This window comes from Venturia canescens, chromosome 2, assembly GCF_019457755.1.
Source record: "Venturia canescens isolate UGA chromosome 2, ASM1945775v1, whole genome shotgun sequence".
Taxonomy (NCBI): Eukaryota; Metazoa; Arthropoda; class Insecta; order Hymenoptera; family Ichneumonidae; genus Venturia; species Venturia canescens.
Window position 1 is genome coordinate 28,070,920 of NC_057422.1, and position 22,773 is coordinate 28,093,692.

General features: G+C 46.5%; 2 protein-coding genes across 2 annotated transcripts; one reads left to right on the top strand and one right to left on the bottom strand.

Moving 5' to 3' along the window:
* Positions 1-7,112: 7,112 nt before the first annotated feature.
* On the bottom strand, positions 7,113-7,703 carry LOC122406336 (uncharacterized). The gene has a single exon (XM_043411734.1). The coding sequence runs from the start codon at positions 7,701-7,703 to the stop codon at positions 7,113-7,115; it is 591 nt and encodes a 196-aa protein (XP_043267669.1).
* An 8,571-nt stretch (positions 7,704-16,274) lies between these two features.
* On the top strand, positions 16,275-21,877 carry LOC122406337 (uncharacterized). The gene is made up of 4 exons (XM_043411735.1): positions 16,275-16,649; positions 16,857-16,947; positions 17,304-17,355; positions 21,780-21,877. Exons 1-4 carry the CDS (start codon positions 16,351-16,353, stop codon positions 21,875-21,877), a joined length of 540 nt encoding a protein of 179 aa, XP_043267670.1. The 5' UTR covers positions 16,275-16,350.
* The last annotated feature ends 896 nt before the right edge of the window (positions 21,878-22,773 follow it).

Here is a 22,773-nt window from a genome sequence, read left to right on the forward strand (position 1 = left end):
CGGTCAGCAGGGTCAGTACAAGGAATGCATAATCGGAGACTTAGATTTGGAGGTTGTTTTGTCCAGTAAACCCATTCAAAACGAAAAACTTATATCGTTTTGTTTTATCTTGCAAGAAAACTTTCTGCTTTGGAATATTTATTAAAATGTAGGCCTTTTAATGGTTCTCTACATTTCACTTCATCTCCAAACTTATTACACACCAATTATTTTCAACTAAATTCCATACTAAGAACGCCATAATTCAGGAAAACATCTCTTTTTTCTTTTTAAGCAGAGTCGTAATTTTTCTTTTAAAAAGTCGTAATGCAATATGAAAATAAACACCCTTCATGAGGAAACAGTAGTCTACCGAGACGAACAACGATAAAAACTGTCGATGTTTATTTTCACGAAATTTGAATTAAACGATGGTACCCTAAAATTTGTCTGCAATTTCTATTGCAGATATTATGTTAATGATGATCTTGTGCAACAAAAATTGCGCAAAATTTTTTTTTTGCAATTTCAAATAATGTAAAAAAAAGTTTTTTTTTAAACACGGCAGCGGGTGTCAGTACGTCACGGCATTCGGATTCCGCATTGTTCTCGTATATATATATATAGTAGGGTGGCCCTTAATATGGGTAAAAAAAAATTGATCGCGCCGCTCCCCAACTTGGATTCAAATATCAATTTTTCTGCATCATTGGAGAAATTTGGATTTTTTAAATCTGGTTTATGTGTAAATTTTTTTTTCCTACTTTCCGAAGCTATTGTATATTAGTATTCAATATACAGATCAAATAATAAGGTCTTCCATACTACACTAACGAAAGAAATTATAGGGTCAAAAGATTTTTCCAAATTTTTAGTGATTTTTAAAAATGGGGTATTTCAGTGAAAAATGCTCGTATCAAGGTCTAAAAAAACGCATTTTGAAGCTTCAAGTTTATAATTTCAAGATCTTATGGTAAAAAAAATGCAGAGCTACATGTTCTGCGCAATTTTGAGAAAAAGTGTGAAAAAAAAATTTGCAAATTTTTATGCTTTTTTTCCATTCCATTGGGTCCAACTGACGGTGACGTACTAGACCCCGTTTTAGCCGCTAGAGCACACCACCTCTAAAAACCCTACGACCCATTATAACTTCTCCGTGCACCAAGTAGTGCCTCCTGTGGGTCTCGTTGGGAAGCGCAACAAATGAAAAATGTATACTTTGCGCTCTAGAGACTGTCTCTATGTTGATCCTTCGAATTTTCGGTGTTTCGCTATTTCAACCGTTCGACTTTTCGGTGTTTCGCTTTTTTGAAAACATTAATATTTTGTCATTCGTTATTATATATTCGAAATTATAAAATTCACAGTATTGCTGATTGTGGTAATTTATAAATCGAAAGAGTGATAGTCGAATTTTTGGAAAATTGATATTCTAGTCATCGTTCTATGGGTGATTGTTTCGATGTAAACATGGTTCGAACTTTGAAATTTCTACTTATTTATTTTCGACATTTAAAGCTCTAGTCGAATAACATCATTCAAAGTTTATAATCCCGAGATTTTAGCTCTTCGAAATTGAGTAATTCTAACATTTTATCCTCACCCCACCTATGGGTGCGAAATTTTTTTCAAGATCAAGAGACTCGGTAGAGTCTCGGGACAAGTACATTGACAGCCCTGTCATCTGCTGGCCCGAGCTCGCCGAGACTATATTATCTCTGAATAAACCGATTCGCGATGGTGGGGGTAAAACTGGCATGTGATTTTCTAGAATTGCGGAGCCCAGGAGATTTGTTGTAAAGCGAAAATCAGTTTGGAGACTAATTTTCAAAATCCCTTTCGAATGAGCCCAAAGTCAATGTGATCGGTGCCGTAATTGCTGAGAAAAAACTTTGCACAGACCTAAGATTATGCAAAAGTTACTAACACACTTATGAACTGGAGGTATCTGTATACGCGTTCTGACCGACACATATAAGAGCATTTTGATGCCTTTCATAGCCAATCCGCACCGAGAAAATACCGGTTTCAACCAATCGCCGATTAGAAAACTTTTCAATGGTCCTGTCGTCTATCTTCACACCGTCAGTCTTCTTGTAACATCATCGTTCCCATGTTTGTTTTACGATACTCTACGTTCGGACGCTGAAAGCATGTAAGCGTCCAAGTCGAACGCACCCTTCGTGTCACATAATTTATATCTACTGTCAAAATAATTTCGTTCGGTCACCGTCTGCGTAAATTCGTTCATCGTCCATATAATAAAATTTCGGGGAAACAGTGCGAGATGTGTAAATTCGATTCACAGTTCTTATATAACTGTAAAATGTGTTATGCGAATTTCGTGGAAACAGTGCGGTTTAGATCAATCTCATGGCTATGTGTTCGCAAGTGTTTGTTAATATATAAACATTAATGTTGGGAAATGTCTCCTTGTATAAACACTTTGACTTTTACGTTTATTTTGTGACATAATTTTCTTGCAATCATTTGTTCTTATTTAGTTAAACTTTCAACAGGAGAGTTGCGAGAAAAAAAAACGTTCGTTCATTATAACCTCAAACGCTCTTTCCAAACTGAGTGCCTTCCTAAATTGTATGTCATGCAATTATATTGAAAAAAAACTCGCGAAATTGGTTGTATATAAATGAAATCATTTAAATTAAAAAAAATGTTGATTAAATAAAAGTGTCTTATCTAGTGCATTCTAATATTTTCTTTCATTGAGTTTGGCTGTGCTCTCCACTCCCTTTTTTCTACCTTCTTAGCTTACAGAATATCCCTACCAATTTCAATTCATTATTCTCTAGATAATACGTGTGTTGTGGGTATTTCTATTTCCTCGTAATGATTTATACAATTTATACAATTTATACAGTTTATACAATTTGGGTCGAGTAAATGCTGTGGCGTGACATTTTGCCACGCCACTCGTACGAATGGTGTCGACCAGTGGACCGGGTTTGCGGCCCATTTTGACGCCACTTCGACTCGTCGGTCGCTGTTCGGAACGAGGCTCACCGCTACGTAAAATTAAGACTTAGTTTAAGAACGCGCGCCTATTACCTGTTGCGCGACAATTACCTTATTGTTTTACCTAATCCTGGCCCGTGCCGGGAAGAGAGAGAGAGAGAGAGTTCAGTTTTTCGTTGAGTTACCTTGATTCCAATATTTCAGAAATCTACTGTAGTTTCCGACATTTGGCCCTGCCTCCATCGCATTGGGCCGAGGGTACCGCTAATCTATACCATCCACACTATCTCGCTGTTCAAACCGATCTCGCTCAGGGGGAGCACTCTTCTCACATCGTCTTCGAGCTTCGAACATCACTCTCGACCTGCGGACGGCTGAGAGGACACGCTGGCATAGGCCATTCGTTGAATGCCGCCCGTGCCTCTCCCGCCGTAGCAACCGAGAGCTGCACCGTCCGCACAGCTGTGAATTCGGGTGTCACGGTCCGTGCAATACGGCGCCTCGGTCGGTGGGGTTCGGGGGAGTTTCCTGGAGGAGAGGTGCTGCAATTGCCTGGTGGCTTATCGTCGTGGGTCCACAGTGATTTCATGACGTCTGGAGTCATGAGGGAGGCCTCTCCTCTGCCTTTTCAGAGATGCCCGCCGGATTTCCAAGAGGAAAGACACTCGGATCACAGCCACTTAGTCGGGAGGAGCGTTTCACGTGGGCGGAAGAGGCGAGAACAGCGGAGGAAATCATGCGATGAAGCGTAGCCTGGAAGCGGTGCAGAAAGTAATTTCTGTACGCGCTTCACTTTTGAATTTACCGCGAATCCGCGAGCTGGGAGGCCGAACGCTAGTTCGCGCCCGGCGTGTGAGCGCTGCGGTGCTGGGTCCGAGTGGTGGGGAGAGCGCCGAACACCGAGGACCGCTCGCACGCACAATTAGTCGAATTCCGAGCACCGTACTGACGAGTCCACGTTCCGGCCAAAACCATCGAGCCTAATCTTTGTGCGGCGAGCTGGGTCCCTCGGTAAGTCCGTTCTTTATCTCCCCGAATCTTTTGTCTTGTTGAGCCTTTTGTGTGTTTGCTTTTTCGGAATATACAGGGTGATTCAGAATAACCTATAAACCCGTTACTGGCGTGTTCGGGACGCATTTTTAAGCAAAACTGCAAAGGCGTTTTTCTGTGAGTGCAATAGTTTTTAAATGAGAAGCAATAGAATTTTGCATTTCTCAACGAATCAGAAGGTCGCCTGGCGCCATGACAGGCGACGCTTCAGTAGCGTAGAAGTCGGGTGCGATCGTGGCTGGGGCCAGCAACGATCAGCCGACAGCGATATCGTTTGTTTGAGAGTCAACTTCGCGCGGAGGCTATGTTCACGCGAAACGCTGTTTGATTCCAAGTGACACTTGACAGGTGGCTGTCAGCTGTGTTACCGATAGGATGAGGCACGTGACGTCATACCACTCGGACGAAAATGCTCCGTAATTTCAGGTGACGGTCTGCGAAAGTGACGTCGTACGAAATGCTGAAAGTATTATTATTAATAACAACAACAACAATAATTTTTTTTTTTTTTTTTTTTTTTTTACCAAGGAGTTGCGGAAATCCTTTTTACGGATTCCATGTAGTCTTACGGACTACATGGGTATGTGGGACTCCCAAAAAAACAGGCCTACCCACTAAAACCGCCGCCACCTCCTTGTTGTCCTTCCCCCCAGCCAGGGACTATGTTGATATTACTTCTGACTGGGGGTTCTGTCTGTGTTCGTTCGTCCGTTCTGTCCCACCGTTATCGTAACGTCGCGTCACTCCGTCTACTCAGTCATCCGTCAAGCAGCCGTCCGCGTTCTTACGTCGCAGTATCGTTTCCGTGTAGGTGGCGACTAAGCGCCACCATTCGGGTTCGTGCAGCATTACCCCTACGATATTCTCCGGAGTAATACTGCCAACTGTTATTTCCAGTTCTTGTCTCTGTCTCGTCCAGCGGTCACACACAAAAAATGTGTGTTCCGCGTCGTCTCGTTCATGTCCACAGTACTTACAGTCAGGTGTTCGTACTCTGTTCATTCTGTGGAGGTACCGTCGGAAGTAACCATGCCCCGTCAAGAGCTGGGTAACGTAAAAATTCACGTCCCCGAACTTCCTTCCGAGCCACGGCCTCAGGTCCCGTATAAGTCGTCTCGTCCAGTTGCCATCGTTTCCGTTTGTCCACCGTCCTTGCCAAGTGTCTATCGTCCTTTCGCGCTCGGCAATTGCCGCGTTCTTCCGTCCTATGTCCGCGCTGCTCCCGTAGACCCTCTTACGCTCAAACGCAAGGAGATCCACGGGAATTACGCCCGCCACCACCAGAACAGCTTGTGCAGAGACTGTCCGGTAGGAGCAAGCGATTCGCAGCGCTCCTTGTCGCTGTACCATCGTCATCGTCTTGCAGTACTTCTTTGTCTGCAGGGAGTCAGCCCAGATCTCCGCACCGTACAGGAGAATCGAGTGAGCTGTCGCCATTAACAGTCGCCGTTTCCCCGGTCTCGGTCCCGTCGTGTTGGCCATCAGGCGGCTCAAGGATGCTATCCTCTCTGCCGCCCTCTGGGCCGTCTTCTGTATGTGAGGCCAGAAGGTCATCTTCGTATCAAGGGTTACCCCAAGGTACTTGACTTCCCCCTTGGTCTCTGTCTCGTATGTCCCCACTGTCATAGGCAGTATCGTCTGTATACGTCTTCTCGTAAGAAGCGTCAGTTCCGTCTTTTCCGTTGCGAGTTGCAGTCCGTGGTCCGTCATCCAACGTCCTACTCGCCTCATGGTCTGGTTCAACTTCAACTGTGCTAGTTCCGGAGATCGCTCTGTAATCACCGCCGCTACGTCATCAGCGTAGGCGACGAGGATCACTCCGAGCGGCATCTCCAGCCGAAGCAGGCTGTCGTATAAGCCATTCCAGAAGTCAGGTCCCAGTATCGACCCCTGGGCAACACCAGCGGTGACCTGTCTCGTTACCTGTCCTTCTATCGTCTCGTACGTTATACGTCTGTTTTTCAGGTAATCCTCCACAACCCGAGCCAAGTAAGGTGGGATCCCGAAGTTGCTTTTCAGCGCCTCCAAGATATCCACCCACCTGGCCGAGTTGAAAGCATTCCTGATGTCCAGTGTCGCCAGCAGCACGATAGGTCGGGCTGCGTGGCAGTGTCTGTCCAGTTCCAGGAAAGAGTCAACCACCTTTTGGATTGCTCCAATCGTCGATCGACCCCTCCTGAAACCGAACTGCAGGTCGGAGAGACCCCCTCCGGCCTGCATCGCGTCCGTCAGTCTCGGTCTCAGTAATTGTTCGTAGAGTTTACCTGTCGTGTCAAGTAAACTCAACGGTCGGTAGGCCGAGGGCGTGTTAGGGTCGCCCTTACCTTTCGGGATAAGGACGAGCCTCGCCTCTTTCCACCGACCGCTGAACGTTCCAGTCGTCAAGCACGTGTTGTACAGGTCGAGAAGTATCTCCGGCCGTAGGCGAGCCACGAGCCGGAGGATCTCAGCCGGTACTCCGTCTGGTCCCGGCGCCTTACCACTCTTCATCGCCTTCGTTGCTCTGGTGAGCTCCTCAGCGACAAAGACGGGGGCGCCGGCACGTCAGCGTCGTCCGTCACGTTCGTCCGTATCGGGTGCGTCGGAAACAATCCGTCAACAATCCGTCCTGCTGTTTCGGCGTCTTTGAGTTCTGGTGGAACTCGGGCCCCTAGTTTGCCGGTCACAATCTTGTAACCGGTTCCCCAGGGATCCTCGTTCACCTCCTCGCAAAGCTTCCTCCAGCATCGCGTCTTGCTGTCCCGTATTGCCTTCGTCAGCGTCTTCCGTGCTGTTTTGTATATAGCCTGGAGGTTTTCCCTTTCGGGTCCGCCCCCAGCCCTCGTCACTCGTCGCCGATTTGCCAGGCAAATCCTGCGCAATTCAGCGATCTCGTCCGTCCACCAGTATTGTGGTCGTCTTTTCTGTGCCTGTCGTCGTTTCGGCATTGTGCTGTTGCACAAGCCGCCTATTAGTTTGGCCGTCTCGTCTGTCAGTCTCTCCGCCCTTTGCCGGCCAGTTAGCTCGGGGGGAATTTTCGTCGTCGGAGCTGGTGCTGCCATCAACTCCTCAGAAAATTTTCGTCCGTCCAGTCTATCAAGGTTCCACCGCGGGGGTTGGTGGGCTCTCGTTCATCTCGTTTCTGTCCGTCCTGCCATTTCGAAGGTGATGTAGTGGTGATCGCTGGCTGTATAGTTCTCGATCACCCGCCACCCCCTCAGCCGTGACAGGATACCGTCCGACGTCAGCGTCACGTCCGGGATGGAGTGTCCAAATCCTGGTCGTCTGTACGTCGGCATATGTCCCGTATTGACTACTGCTAGGTCCAGCCTTGCGGCCATCTCCAGCAGCAGTCGTCCGCGTCTGTTCGTTTCCGTCATTCCCCACTCGATCGCCCTCGCGTTGAGGTCCCCCGCAACGACGACGTCCCCGGGCAGGTCCCTGATACCGTCTTCTAGTAGTGCCACCTTCCTCTCAAACTCGGCCGCGGTGCAGTTGGGTGTCAAGTAGACGCTGACGTAAGTGACAGCGCCGACTTTAGCCCAGACGTAATCGTCCCCGACACCGCGGTTAGAGACCCGGGATTGGGTGGCACCCCTTACCCAGATAGCTGTGGTCTCTGTCTCGTTCGTAATGTACGTTTGAGTCGTCCTTCTCCTGTATGGTTCACACAGGATCAGGATGTCCGCGTCGTGTTCGTCTGCTATCTGTGGTAGGAGCATGTCTGCGGTCCTACTTCGGTTCAGGTTTCCCTGAATCACTCTGTCCGTCTTCCGGCCTGCTTCCTGCACTCCTCCAGCGCCGCCCGAAACACGGCACACCTGCCGGTTCCGGCGAGGTGCGCCACGTCCTTGTGCCCGGCCTCGGAGCACAGTGGACAGACCGGTTTGTTCTTGCAGTCCGTCGCGAGGTGTCCGGATGCACCGCACTTGCGGCAGCATTTCGTCCTGTCTTTGCCTTTGCATTCGGCCTTAACGTGGCCGAAGCCCAGGCACCTGTAACATTTCGTCACCGTCAGTCGTTTCCGAACGCGGCAATGTACCCAGCCAATTCCGATCCGGCCGCGCCGAAGCAGCGCATCGGCTTCCCGCGAATCAAGTTCGCAGACCGCCATGTACTGCTCAGCGCGGTTCGGACCGAAAATGTGGACCCGAAAGTCCGCGTCTCGTCCGGTCTCTCGCCTGAGCGCGTCCGTCACGTCGTCCGGGGTCGCCACACAGTCCAGGTCCATGATCTCCAGTTGAACCTTGGAGGTCATAGCCCTGACATTGCCCGCTTCCCCGATCACGTCTTGGATCTGTCGTCCAAACTGTTCGCGTCCGTCTGGTTTGTCTGCTTCTACTTGTAATTTCAGCAGACACAGTCCGTTCTTCGTCTTCCTCATGGTCGTCACCTGCACGTGACTCTCCTTTGGATCGATCGTCGTCCGTATTTTTCGTACTATGTCCGAGTACGTCGTGTCTGTGCCCGGTTTGACCAGGACAGCCAGTCCCCGTTTCCGGGGGGCCGGGCCGCTCTGGTCAGCTCGAGTCTTTGCGTCCGTTTTCTTTTTTGTTTTGTCCTTGTTTGTCTTTGTAACGGTCTGCCAGTCTGTGGGCGGTCCCATCGTCGGAGGCCTCTTTTGGGAGGACTCCGGCGTGGATCCGTTCGACGAACGTTTCCGTTTCGTGCGTGGCGTCTCTTCGCTGTTGTTTGTACCCGTCACTGTCTTGTTAGTGTCTACAAGACGTCCCTTGGAGGCCGTTTCGGACTGCATGTGCAGTGCAATGTCCGCGGTCTCGAGGATCGTCTTGATTCCCGTCTTGACAGTCATGTTCATGTTTTTCTGAACGTTTGCTGCTTCGGCCATTTTCGTCGCCGTCTCGTGGATGAGCCGAAGCAGTTCTGTCAAGTCTCGTTTGTTGCTTGTCGTTGTGGCTGTTTGTTTCGTCGTCAGTAGCGCGTTCTCTACGGCGGAAGCATAGCTTGCCGCGCTGCTCCCGCTAGATACGCTGTCCGTCCTGTTTCGTCTCGGTAAGTTAAGTAACGTCCTGTCCGTGTTGTTGGTCCGGGTCGTCCTCCTCTTCACCGTGCACAAGGTGCGGCCCTCAGAATCCGTGCCGCTGCCCATGGCCACCGGGGCTTTCACCCGATCGGAACCAGGGGTGGATTCCCCCTGAGAAGGGGTTACCACCTGAGGTAAGTCAATGTTTTTGTTGTGCATTTCCATATTTGTTTGTCCCATCGTGCTACGGGTCCCTCGTGGTCGCGACTCCACGAACCGCGCTGGGACAACGCGCGGCCCCTGAGGTCCCCCCCTTTCCCTGTGGGTTCTGTGTTCCCCCCTGTAGAGTGTGCGTGAGTGTGGGTTCCCGTAGTGACAAACCGGGCTTCATTCATGGGGAGAGCCCGTTTATAGGGATCCCCTTCACTCGCTTACGGGCGACTCCATTTATAGAAGTCCCCGGACATTCGCTTTTCGGTAGGACCCGTTTATAGGGTCCCCGAGCATTCACGTCCCCGGTTTGTCGAAACGAAAACGGTCGGCGACCGGAACCACGCCGGAGTCCTCTCAAAAGAGGCCACCGACGATGGTGCCGGCCGCGGACTGGCAAACGGTCACATGGAACGAGACGAAGAAAAAGAAAAAGAAAACGGACGCGACAACCCGAGCTGGCCAGAGCGGTCCGGCCCCCCGGCAAAGGGGAACGGTCGTTCTCGTCAAACCGGGAACGGACATGACGTACTCGGACATAGTACGCAAGATACGGACGACGGTCGATCCGAAGAAGAGTCACGTGTAGGTGACAACTCTAAGGAAGACCAAAAACGGTTTGTGTTTGCTGAAGCTTCAGGCGGACGCAAGCAAACCGGACGGACGCGACGAATTCGAGCGATGCGTGCAGGACGCCATAGGGGAAGCGGGCAGCGTCAGGGCTCTGAACTCCAACGTGCAATTGGAGATCATGGACCTGGACTGCGTTGCGACCCCGGCAGACGTAACGGACGCTTTTCGACGGGAGACGGGACGAGACGTGGACTTTCGAGTTCACATTTTCGGTCCGAACCGTGCCGAGCATTACATGGCGGTCTGCGAACTTGATTTGCGGGAAGCCGATGCGCTGCTTCGGCGCGGACGGATCGGGATTGGGTGGGTGCATTGCCGCGTTCGAAAAAGACTGACGGTGACGAAATGCTACAGGTGCCTTGGCTTCGGCCACGTAAAGGCCGACTGTAAAGACGTGGACAGGACGAAATGCTGCCGCAAATGCGGCGCGTCCGGACACCACGCGACGGACTGCAAAAACAAACCGGTCTGTCCACTGTGCTCCGCAGCTGGGCACAAGGACGTGGCGCACCTCGCCGGCACCGGAAGGTGCGCCATGTTTCGGGCCGCGCTGGAGGAGTGCAGGAAGCAGGCCGGAAGACGGACAGAATAGTCCAGGGTAACCTGAACCGAAGTAGGACCGCGGACATGCTCCTACCACAGATAGCCGACGAACACGACGCGGACATCCTGATCCTGTGTGAGCCATACAGGAGAAGGACGACCCAGACGTACATTACGAACGAAACTGAGACCACAGCTATCTGGGTAAGGGGTGCCGCCCAATCGCGAGTCTCCGACCGCGGGGCAGGGGACGATTTCGTCTGGGCCAGGGTGGGCGCTGTCACTTATGTCAGTGTCTACCTGACGCCCAACTGCACCGCGGCGGAGTTCGAGAGGAAGGTGGCACTCCTAGAAGACGGAATCAGGGACCTGCCCGGGGACGTCATCGTTGCGGGGGACCTCAACGCGAGGGCGACCGAGTGGGGAATGACGGAAACGAACAGACGCGGACGACTGCTACTGGAGATGGCCGCAAGGCTGGACCTGGTAGTGGTAAACACGGGAAACACGCCGACGTACAGACGACCAGGGTTCGGAGACTCCATCCCTGACGTGACGATGACGTCGGACAGAATCCTGCCGCAACTGAGGCGGTGGCGGGTGGTTGAGGACTATACAGCCAGCGACCACCAGTACATCGTCTTCGAAGTGGCGGGATCGACAGAGATAAGACGAGCCCCGAGCACTGCCGCCTACAAGGCGGCGAGAAAAGTGCTCCGCCGGACCATCGCGCAGAGTAAGCGCCGCTGCTGGAAACAGCTTGGAGAGGATCTCAACAACGATCCTTGGGGATTAGGGTATAAATTGGTCCTCCGAACACTGGGAGCCTTTTCCGAAAACGCTCCCATGGACGCGAGGATCATCGGCAATATCGTCGATACCCTTTTCCCCGATCATCCCAAGCTGCCGCGCCGCCCTCGAACACCGGAGGACGCACCACTCCCCTTCTTTACGGAAGAGGAGTTAAAGTGCGCGGCGCGGACCTTCAAAAACAAGAAGGCACCAGGCCCAGATGGCCTGCCAGCAGAGGTGCTGAAAGCCGCAGTTGAAGGACATCCGAGGCTCTTCCTGACGATGTACAACGCTTGCCTGGCTGCGGGGGTTTTCCCTCGCTGCTGGAAACGGGCAAGATTGGTACTAATCGGTAAGGGCAAAGGCGGACCAGTGGACAGTCCATCGTCCTACAGACCCCTGTGCATGTTAGACACAGCCGGCAAGCTCCTGGAAAAGCTTCTTCGACCTCGCCTCCACGCGGCCCTCCAAGCCGCTGGAGACCTTTCCGCAAGGCAATACGGCTTTCGGAAAGGGAGGTCGACGATCAGCGCTATCCAGGAGGTTGTCGAGGCAGCCAGGGGCACGGAGCGGGGGAATCACTTCTCCCGCCCCGTCTGTTTACTGGTCACGCTGGATGTGAAGAACGCGTTCAACTCGGTGCGGTGGAGCGACGCCTTGAGCGCGCTGGAGCGGGATTTCAGGGTCCCCGGGTACCTTCTCAGGATGCTCGAGGATTACCTGAAGGACCGCTCCTTGGAGTACACCACCGCGGATGGTCCGGTGAGCCGGGAGGTAACGGCTGGGGCAGCCCAGGGCTCCATACTGGGTCCCGACATATGGAACGTAACGTATGACGGGATCCTCCGTATGGAGATACCTGAGGGCACTTTTCTGGTTGGGTATGCGGACGACATTGCCGCCGTCATCATCGCGAGAAGCGTTGAGGCGGCACAGATGCTGCTCAACCAGGTAATGCGTCGGGTCCGCTCTTGGATGGATGACCACGGCTTGGAGCTAGCGCTGGCTAAAACCGAGATCGTCCTCCTCACCAAGAAGCATATTCCGATACAGCGAGACTCACCTTCGGGGAAGAAATAAGGAGGAGAGCAGACAAGGCGGCTGCGATAACGACGTCTCTTAGCAGGGTCATGGCCAATATTGGCGGTCCCCGACCTTGCAAGAGGCGTCTCCTCTTACGCACCGCCGAGTCAATAATGCTCTACGGCGCCGAAGTCTGGGCCGATGCGCTTCGGTACGACAAATACCGCAAGCGCATGGCCGGAGTACAGCGGAGAGGGGCCCTCCGCATCGCGTGCTCCTACCGTACGGTCTCGGAGCCAGCCGTGCTCGTCATAGCCGGGGTCATCCCAATTGACCTCCTCGCCCAAGAGCGGAAGTCCGTCCACCAGGGCAACCCGGAGGACCGGGCTCGTGGGAGAGAGCTTGCCAGGGCCGTGAGTATGCGGACCTGGCAAGAAAGATGGGAGGGGGATCCGCGGGCCAGGTGGACAGCGAGGCTCATACCTCAGCTGGACGCCTGGGTCAACCGTCGGCACGGGGAGATAAATTATTACCTCACCCAGATGCTGACGGGGCACGGACGGTTTCGGGCCTATCTCCACAAAATGGGGAAGGTTCCGGATCCGTCCTGCCGATGCTGCGGATCCCCGCGGGACGATGCCCTCCACACGTTCTTCGAATGCGAGGAATGGAGAGTGTGGAGGGCCCCACTGGAGGAAAGGTACTGGAGCATAACTCCGGATAATATTGTCCGGGTTATGCTCCTGGGCGAAGAGCCTTGGGCGGAGGTCGACCTCTTTGTTGAGGTCGTCCTCCGCCGCAAGCGGGCCTTCGTGGAGGATGGGACGCCCTGAGGGGCGTCCAGGGAGATAGAGCGCCACCCCGAAGTAATGCGAAAGCGGTTCCGGGGTGGTTGCTAGGAGACCGGGGATGGGGTTTTTAGCCGGTAGTTCCGCTAATGGAGAGTCCGGCACACAGGGGGCCTTACAGGCCCCCCCAGTGCGTAAATGCTATTTTCCCCAGCCCCGGTATATAAATTAAAAAAAAAAATTATTATTATTATTTTGTTTTACAAAGAGTCTGCGTAAATGTTTATAAAACGAAAGGTCTGAGTCTTCGTCCTTGTCATCGTCTCTTTCTTCCTACGCGTTTTCGTTGTGGTTCTGATTCTCTTCCTCATACTCGTTCCATTTTTCTTTCTCGTTTATACCATTGAATTCCATTAATGCTTGGATCGCTTGGTTGTAACAAGTGTTCAGAGCGTTCGACGTACGATTACACGACGGTCAGACTGGTCTGACAAAAAAAATTCAACCCTATTTTGACAGTACCGAGGATTATTGCTAAAAACTGGCTCCAGTTATGTAGAAAAAATCTAGATTTTTCAAGAACGGAGACGACTCCAATGCTAAAAGTTGTTTCTCTAAGTAATTTTTAATATTTTTTGGCCGTACGACAAGCGATAGAAACGGAACGGAGAATGGGGTGAACCCAATACAAGTGGTGGTTTTCTTTTAGAAGTTTAAGATACTCTTTGGCCGCACAACGAAACAAAATAATGCAATCATCTTCCTCCATGAATAACGAAGGCTCGGTAGCCTCGAACATTCGTTATTCGACTAGACAGAGAAAATCGTTTCACCTGAGTGGAAAAAATCTCGATTTTCCAAGAATGGAGATGGAAAGTATGGTTTTCTTCATGTAGTTTTTGTAATGCTTCGATTATACAACAAACCAATAACAATGGATTCATCTCCCTCAATAGATAACGAAGGCTCAATAACCTCAAACAATCGTTATTCAACTTGAGAAGAGAGATTGCTCCACCAAAGTCGGAAAAATCTCAATTTCTCAAGAATGGAAACGAGTCCAATGCAAAATGTGGTTTCTTCGACAAGTTTTAAACACCCTTTAACCGCAAAACAAACGATGATAACGGATTCACCTCCTTGAATGAATTACGAAGGCTCGAGATTTTTTCTACCATGATCGAGCAATCTTTGTTCTCGAATAGAATAACGAGTGTTGAGGCTTACTGAGCCTTTCTCATTCATTCAAGGAGGTGAATCCAATCGTCATGGTTTATTGAATGATCGGAGCATACTAAAAACTATACGGAGAAACCGCCTTTTCTATCGGAATCATCTCTATTCTCGGAAAATCGACATTTTTTCGAAAACGATCGAGCAATCTCTGTTCTCCAACAGAATAACGAGTGTTGAGGCTTACTGAGCCTTCGTAATTCATTCAAGGAGGTGAATCCAATCCTCGTGTTTCGTTGTAAATTCGGAGCACACCAGAAACTATATGGAGAAACCGCCTTTTCTATCGGCATCGTCTCTATTCTTGAAAAATCGAGATTTTTTCGAAAACGATCGAGCAATTTCTTATCTGGAATCGAATAACGAGTGTTGTAGCTTACTGAGCCTTCGTAATTCATTCAAGGAGGTGAATCCAATCCTCGTGTTTCGTTGTAAATTCGGAGCACACCAGAAACTATATGGAGAAACCGCCTTTTCTATCGGCATCGTCTCTATTCTTGAAAAATCGAGATTTTTTCGAAAACGATCGAGCAATTTCTTATCTGGAATCGAATAACGAGTGTTGTAGCTTACTGAGTCTTCGATTTGAGAACAGAGATTGCTCGATCATGTTCGAAAAAATCTCGATGTTTCAAGAATAGAGACGTTCCCGATAGGGAAGGCGGTTTCTTCGTATAGTCTTTTACACGTTCCGATCGTGCAACAAACCATGACAATTGGATTCACCTCCTTGAATGTATGACGAAGGCTCCAACTCTCGTTATTCTATTTGAGAGCAGAGATTGCTCGATCATGTTAGAAAAAATCTCGTTTTCTCATGAATGGAGAGGATTCCGATGGAAAATGTGGTTTCTTCGTATAGTTTTTGGCATGCTTTGATCGTACATGAAAGCATTATAACGGATTAATCTCTCTCAATGAATAACAAAGGTTCAGTAGCCTTAAACAATCGTTGTTCGACTTGAGAACAGAGAGTGCTGCACCCAATTCGGAAATATGTCGATTTTCCACGAATGGAAACGATTCCAATGCTAAATGTTGTTTCTCTTAGTATTTTTTGATTTATTTTGGCTGTACAAGTAGCCGTGACAATTGGATTTATCTCCTTGAACGAATACGGAAGCATAACAGCCTCGAACCCTCTGTATTGGTCTCGTGAAAGGAGTTCGTTTTACTAAATTCGAAAAAATCTCGATTTTTCAAGAATGTAGACGAATTCAATGGAAAACGTGGTTTTTTTTGGAACCTTAAGATACTCTTTGGCCGTAGTACAAGACAAAAAAATGGAATCACCTCTTTGCATGAATAACGAAGGCTCGGTTTCCTCGAATATTCGTTATTCGATTTGAGAACAGAGCTTGCTCTACCAAATCCGTAAAAATCTCGATTTTCCCCGAACGGTATCTCCGAACACTCGTTTCTCGAATTGAGGACAGAAATTGCTCCACCAATGTGGGAAAAATCAGGATTTCTCAAGAACGGCGACGACTCCAATGCAAAATTATGTTTTTCTAAGTAATTTTAGAACAACAACAAGCCTTGACAATTGTATTTACCTCCATGAACTAATCATGAACGACGACAGAATCAAAGAACAACGATAAAGGGTATCACGAATTTTGTCACAAAAATCCTGGTACTAAAGAAAAAAATCATCGTGCTTATTCAGAAACCAGGTTCTGTTCGAAATTGGTGAATCGATCTAATTTGTGACCCGAATATGAGGTTTTTGATAGCTTTGATGAAGATAGATCCAGCGGTTGTTCTTTTTCATTTCAGCGAAAGAATATTAGAGGCTAATGGGAGATTTGTTTTCTGCATACCTTTCTTGGTGTCACATGGTATTTTACTAACTATACATGATCTCCTCAGACGGTACAAGCTAGGAATCGATAAGGAAATCACGAAAGCGATTGTCGTCGACTCTGACATACGGTGTCAATTTGACACCTATCAACTAGACACCGTTCATCTTCTCCTCCCCCCCCCCCCCCCCCCCCCGCCATTTCTTGGGCGAGCCGAGGACACCGTACCGAGGTTCTCCTCTCCCACAAGATACGGGAGGAAGAAGACAGAGTGTCGGGTCGGTGTGTCCGCTCGGTACTCCGCCGCATTGTAAAGTACATCACTGATCAGTTGAGTTGAAGTGTTCAAACTAACAGTATGTCGTCTCAAAATTATGATCGAACAGATATAAAGAAATTCGATAAAAATATAAAAAATGTTCCCGAAGTTTTTGGGCGCGTAGTTGTTGCGGTTGCCGCGTCTCGTGAAAATGGAAAAAATCCACGAACGTTCAACTCGCGAGACATTGACGGGGTCATTAAATCTGTCTATGACTGGCCGGTACCTGATAAAAGGCGTGATTACATGAGGAAATTTGTAAGCAAGAATAGCGATTCCATGAACGATTTCATCAGTATTCGGAAGATAACTTCAAAACGAACCGAAAATAGTGAATTGTAAGTATTATGTTCATCTCTTTTCTCCTCTATTTAATTGCATGCGTACTTGAACCCATATTCATTATGACTCAATGAGTCCATATTAATATTCATTATGAGTCAATTAGTATGGGTCAAGAGTATAGGTATTTCCTCTTATTTAATTACTAAACTTGAAGGTTACCATAAGAATATGGAAGAAATATTTTTTACATTTTGTTACAGTAAAAGTTTTTACGATATTGGAAGTGCAGCTGTGCAGTACGAAAAGATGAAATCAGCGGGTTATGCGAATGGTGGAAGAGAAAAGAACAAGGTGAATGTTTCATTTATTTCGTAATATCGATAAATACGAACAGTCTTCAATCATCATTGGTATTTTTTATCACGTCCCAAGGAAGGGTATTTTCGTAATTGAAAATATTTCCGGATAGCTGACAACGAACCCAAAATGGAAATTCTAAGAATAATATCTTCGTTTGAATTTTCAAAGTACGATCATAGAACATCTAATTTTCGTTTAACTCTAATGAATTCTACTAATTTTTTCGAGTTCGGGGCCAAATTGAATTTTTGATTTTAAATATATTTTTAACCAAGTTATTACTTCCACATGAAAATGGGGGATCCCACTATTAATAAATATGTTGCTTCTCTCTTTCATTGGTGCAGTCAATGGGACCATCTACATCGAGGGATCTCTTCGCTTCCAATTCAAGTCCACGTTTAGGGCCTTCTCAATCACCCGAGTTTCGCGGATTCTCAAACGAGGAGAAGAAAAATATTAAAAAAAAAGAAATTCACGTAAATAAAAAGTTTTTCAGTATCAATGTTGCCATGTCTAGGTTCTTTATTTCTATTTGCACTTTTTCCTGTTCCTGCAAAGCCCGTAGAAGGTTGCTTCCCGCTACTTTTTTCGTGTCGGAGTATTCATCTTCGATTTGGTCAAAAAATATCAAAAACTACAGAGATAAACCATATTTTGCATTGGATTCGTCTCCATTTCTGGGAAATCTCAATTTTCCTCAGTATGGAGGTTAAGGTGATGGAAAAAAATCGATATTTTTTTTTCTCGGAGCTCCAACGGAAATCGTTGGTACATCAAAAAAAAAGTAATTTTCCTAAAATTTCAGATTGTTAAAAAAATTTTTGGATAGTGCTCAAGCCACTTTTCGATATTTTCCTGTTTTTTTCTCTAAAATCGCGAAGCAATTTTTTTTCGCTCTCATAGCAGAAAGTGTTAGTCCTTCATGGAACCATAAACCTAATAAAATTTTGTCACTCTCAAAAAAATTTTAAGGCTACTTCGCATAGTTTATTTCTTTTTTTTTGGCTTTATATTTAGATAGAAATTATGAGATTAAAAAACGTGAGACTCTAAATGACACTGTTGGTCGTCCTTCCAAAAGAAAAGGTGAATGTACTTTAGAAAAACATAGTTTTTGAAAATGACATGTTATAACAATGATTTTTGCGTTTTCTCAAGCGATTGATTTCAATTTTTCTGTATTTTCAATCATAGATTAAATATATTTTTATGCACAAAAGCTTACTAGGGCATCGTACGAAAATGACAACGTGCTAAATAAAGCTGTGTTCTGCCTAATTCAAATTCTTTATTTCAAAGTGTTTGGGAATTAGCGAGGTTTCGGTGCCGGCGAGCGCTCTCGGGCTCGAATGCTCGCCCCACCGCGGGCGTCGCTAGCTCGCGGGCTCGGGAATTCGGGAAACGTGAGACAATGGGCTTTTCGTGCTCTAGTTCTCACGCTCTCGCGGGGGGTCAGCACGTACTGGACAAGCAATTCGGGTGCGGTCGACGCGACGTGTGGCGCATGCCCACGGCGCGTCTTCATCGACCTCCATATTGATTGACTAGTCTAGATCCGGTCGTTCAGCATGCTGACGTGCTTCTCGGTACAAGTTTCACTTTCGGCTAAATCCCTCCGGTAATTACGGTGTTTCACCAAAAATACCTCGCTCAATATCTTCGGGACATTCACGGGAACAAATTGGACTACTCATTCGGACTTTTCTCTCATCGATTGCGGGTATTTCTCACGATAACTATCGGGCACGCGAAAGCACGCTTCGAGCGCTCCTCGTAGCTTCGTCGAACGAGCCTCGTTCGACGTTGACCGGCTCTTCTCACTCGGGTAACCTGCATCGGTTCGGGTGTACTTTCAATCGTGGGCATACTGTCCACGTTACTCTACGAGCAATAAAACCTTTTTACATTTTTTATCCCGCTACGCATTGTGTCATTTATTTTCTCCCCACCAACACCAGATCCTTCACGCAACACAAAGTCTGATATTTCTCCGCAGAAAATGTTGAAATTTGGGAATTTTCTAGTTTTTCGTGCAATATAATTAGTAAAATATTTTGACCGAATTCTGTTAGCAAAAAATGGAGACTACTGGTTGCAAAATCGCAAACATTTTTCATCAAACTTCCAAAATCAATCTCTTTATTTTTGCGGATTTCAAAGAAAATTAAATTAATAAGATCGAAATAGGCCTATTGTACAAGGTTGCCTTCCTCTTTAAACTCAAATAGTTTTTGATTGTAAACAAACAGATCGGAACGAAACATTTTTACGATTTTCCATTCATTGGTCGACAGTTATTTTTCATCGAAATTCAGTCTAAATATTTTCCTAATTGTTATGACAAATGGAAAAACTAGAAAATACCCGAATTATAACGTCTTCTACGGTGAAATACCACCTTTTGAAATAGAGAAATTAAATTGACAAAATTAAAAAAATTTTTTTTGCAAAATACTTCCACCCCTTTTTTTGGAAGGACGTCAATAATAACTATTTTTAGCAACACATTTGTTAATCTCATAATTTACAGCTAGATATACAGAAAAGGAAAAATAAGTTAGGAAAGTTATCCTTTCAATTTTTTTTCAAGTCAAAAGATTTTATTTGATTACAATTTCATGGAGTACTAAAACTTTCTGCTATGAGGGCAAAACAAAAATTTATTTCGCGATATTTTAGACAAAACAGGAACATATGGAAAAGTGGCTTAAGCACTATCGAAAAAATTTTTCAAAAATCTGAAATTTTAGGAAAATTACTTGTTTTTGATATACTAACGATTTTCGTTGGAGCTCCGAGAGAACAAAAATATCGATTTTTTTTGCATCAGGTACGGTGTCCGTTCTCGAGATCAATAGCGAGTGTTGAAGGCGACTGAGCGTTCATCGTTATTTATTCAGAGAGGTAAATCCAACGATTTTTGCTCTGTTTATACCCAAGAATACACCAAGGTACACTACGTATAAATCAAAATCGTCTCCTTTTTGGAGGAATAAATATTTTTTTTACTTCGGTGGAGCAATCTTTGTCCTCAAGTCGAATAATGAGTTTTGGAGTCAACTCAGCCTTCGTTTTTATGCAAAGAGAGAAATATATTAAAAGGGTTTGTTGGACGGAAGAAAAATATTGCAAAATATGAAAAAGAACCACATTTTCCATTGCATTGGTTGGCATTCTTAAAAAAATCGACATTTTTTCGAAGTTAGTGAAACGAACTCCTTTCACGAGACCAGTAGCGAGGGTTCGAGGCCGCTAAGTTTTCGTATTCGTTCAAGGAGATGAATCCAATTGTAACCGCTTTCTGTACAGCCTAAAAATATTAAACATAACATGAAAAAAAAAAATATCTCCATTGGAGTCATCTCCGTTCGTGTAAAATCGACATTTTTCCGAATTTAGTAGAGCAATCTGTGTTCCCAGCTCGGATAACGACTGTTGAAGCTGACTAAGTCTTCGTCATTCATTCGAGGAGGTGAATCCAATCGTCATGGTTTATTGAATGATCGGAGCATACCAAAAATTATACGAAGTAACGGCCTTTTCTATTGGAATCGGTTCTAATCTTGAAAAACCGATATTTTTTCGAAAACGATCAAGCAATCTCTGTTCTCAAATCGAATAAAGAGTGTTGGAGCTCACTGAGCCTTCGTAATTCATTCAAGGAGGTGAATCCAATCCTCGTGTTCCGTTGTGAGGTCAGAGCACACCAGAAACTATACGAAGAAACCGCCTTTTCTATCGGAATCGTCTCTATTCTTTAGAAATCAAGATTTTTTCTAACATGATCGAGCAATCTCTGCTCTCAAATAGAATAACGAGTGTTGAGGCTTACTGAGCCTTCGTAACTTATTTAAGGGAGTGAATCCAATCGTCGTGTTTCGTTGTAAGTTCGGAGCACACCAGAAACTATACGAAGAAACCGCTTTTTCTATCGAAATCGTCTCTATTCTTGAAAAAACGAGATTTTTTCGAAAACGATCGAGCAATCTCTGTTCTCGAATCGAATAAAGAGTGTTGGAGCTTACTGAGCCTTCGTGACTCATTCAAGGAGGTGAATCCAATCGTCATGGTTTTTTAGACGATCAGAGCATACCAAAAACTCTACGAAGAAACCGCCTTTTCTATCGGAATCATCTCTATTCATGAAAAATCGTGATTTTTTCTAACATGATCGAGCAATCTATGTTTTCCAATCGAATAACGAGTGTTGAGGCTTACTGAGCCTTCGTAACTTATTTAAGGGGGTGAATCCAATCGTCGTGTTTCGTTGTAAGTTCGGAGTACACCAGAAACTTTACGAAGAAACCGCCGTTTCTATCGGAATCATCTCTATTCATGAAAAGTCGTGATTTTTTCTAACATGATCGAGCAATCTATGTTTTCCAATCGAATAACGAGTGTTAAGGCTTACTGAGCCTTCGTAATTTATTTCAGGGGGTGAATCCAATCGTCGTGTTTCATTGTAAGGTCGGAGCACACCAGAAACTATAGGAAGAAACCGCCCTTTTTATCGGAATCGTCGCTATTCTCGAAAAATCGAGATTTTCTGTAACAGGATCGAGCAATCTATGTTTCCCAATCGAATAACGAGTGTTAAGGCTTACTAAGCCTTCGTAATTCATTCAAGGAGGTAAATCCAATCCTCGTGTTTCGTTGTGAGGTCGGAACACACCAGAAACTATACGAAGAAACCGCCTTTTCTATCGGAATCGTCTCTATTCTTTAGATATCAAGATTTTTTCTAACATGATCGAGCAATCTCTGCTCTCAAATCGAATAAAGAGTGTTGGAGCTCACTGAGCCTTCGTGACTCATTCAAGGAGGTGCAGCCAATAGTCATGGTGTTTTAAACGATCAGAGCATACCAAAAACTTTACGAAGAAACCGCCTCCTCTATCGGAATTATCTCTATTCATGATAAATCGTGATTTTTTCCAACATGATCGCGCAATTTCCGTTCTCAAATCGAATAACGATTGTTGGAACTTACTGAGCCTTCGTTATTCATGCAAGGAGACGGTTCCGTTACTATCGCTCGTCGTATGACCAAAAAATATCAAAAATTAATTATCGAAACAATATTTAGCATTGAATTGGTGTCCGTTCTTGAAAAATCAAGATTTCTCCTACATTAGTAGTAGTAAGGCTACGCCGGTTCTGGCTCAAATGGCGGCGAGGGGGGAGCGGTGTGCGGGGAAGCGCCAGGGCCAGAGGGGGGCAGCGAAGGGGAAAGCCGCGCGCCGTAGGGCCGTGTGTGTGTGTCGCACACATTCTCGCGGCCCTTGAAAAAGAAGGAGAGATAGAGCCGATGGTGAGTGTGAGAGAGATGGAATGAGAAAAATCGTGTTAATTTATGACCAGTGCGTTACGGATTTGTCTTCGCCTCGGATGCAGATAAGGGAGGGGGGGGGGGGGCATAACGAAGGGTCTGCAGTTGGAGAGAGAGGTGTGAGAGAAATAGAATGACCGTAGAGAGCAAAAGCATGAGAGAGACAGAGTGAACGAGAAAAAATATTCTCTAAGAGTTTTGAACTCTGGGTGTATGTCGAGATGAAAACATTCAGTTTGAAATGCCATTGATTCGTCATCGCTCATGTGCGGGCCGGATAGGGAAGGGTCTGCAGCAAAATAATTCTACAATAATTCTATAAGAGGTCTCAAGATTTTTTCGACATTTAGTTGTTTTTTTTTTTTTCAAGACTTCAGTATGAAAAGTATTCTCAAGATGGATAGATGTGCGAGTATGTATGCGATCCATCCGTTGAAAGAACATTGGATGCTGACTAAAAATGAACTCGAATCAATTCCTAAGAT

Coding starts and splice junctions, on each gene's coding strand:
- LOC122406336 (XM_043411734.1), bottom strand. CDS start 7,703: ATGCTCCTACCACAGATAGCAGACGAACACGACGCGGACATCCTGATC.
- LOC122406337 (XM_043411735.1), top strand. CDS start 16,351: ATGTCGTCTCAAAATTATGATCGAACAGATATAAAGAAATTCGATAAA. Junction 16,650..16,856: donor CGAACCGAAAATAGTGAATT/GTAAGTATTATG, acceptor ATTTTGTTACAG/TAAAAGTTTTTACGATATTG. Junction 17,356..21,779: donor CGCTTCCAATTCAAGTCCAC/GTTTAGGGCCTT, acceptor GACTCATTCAAG/GAGGTGCAGCCAATAGTCAT.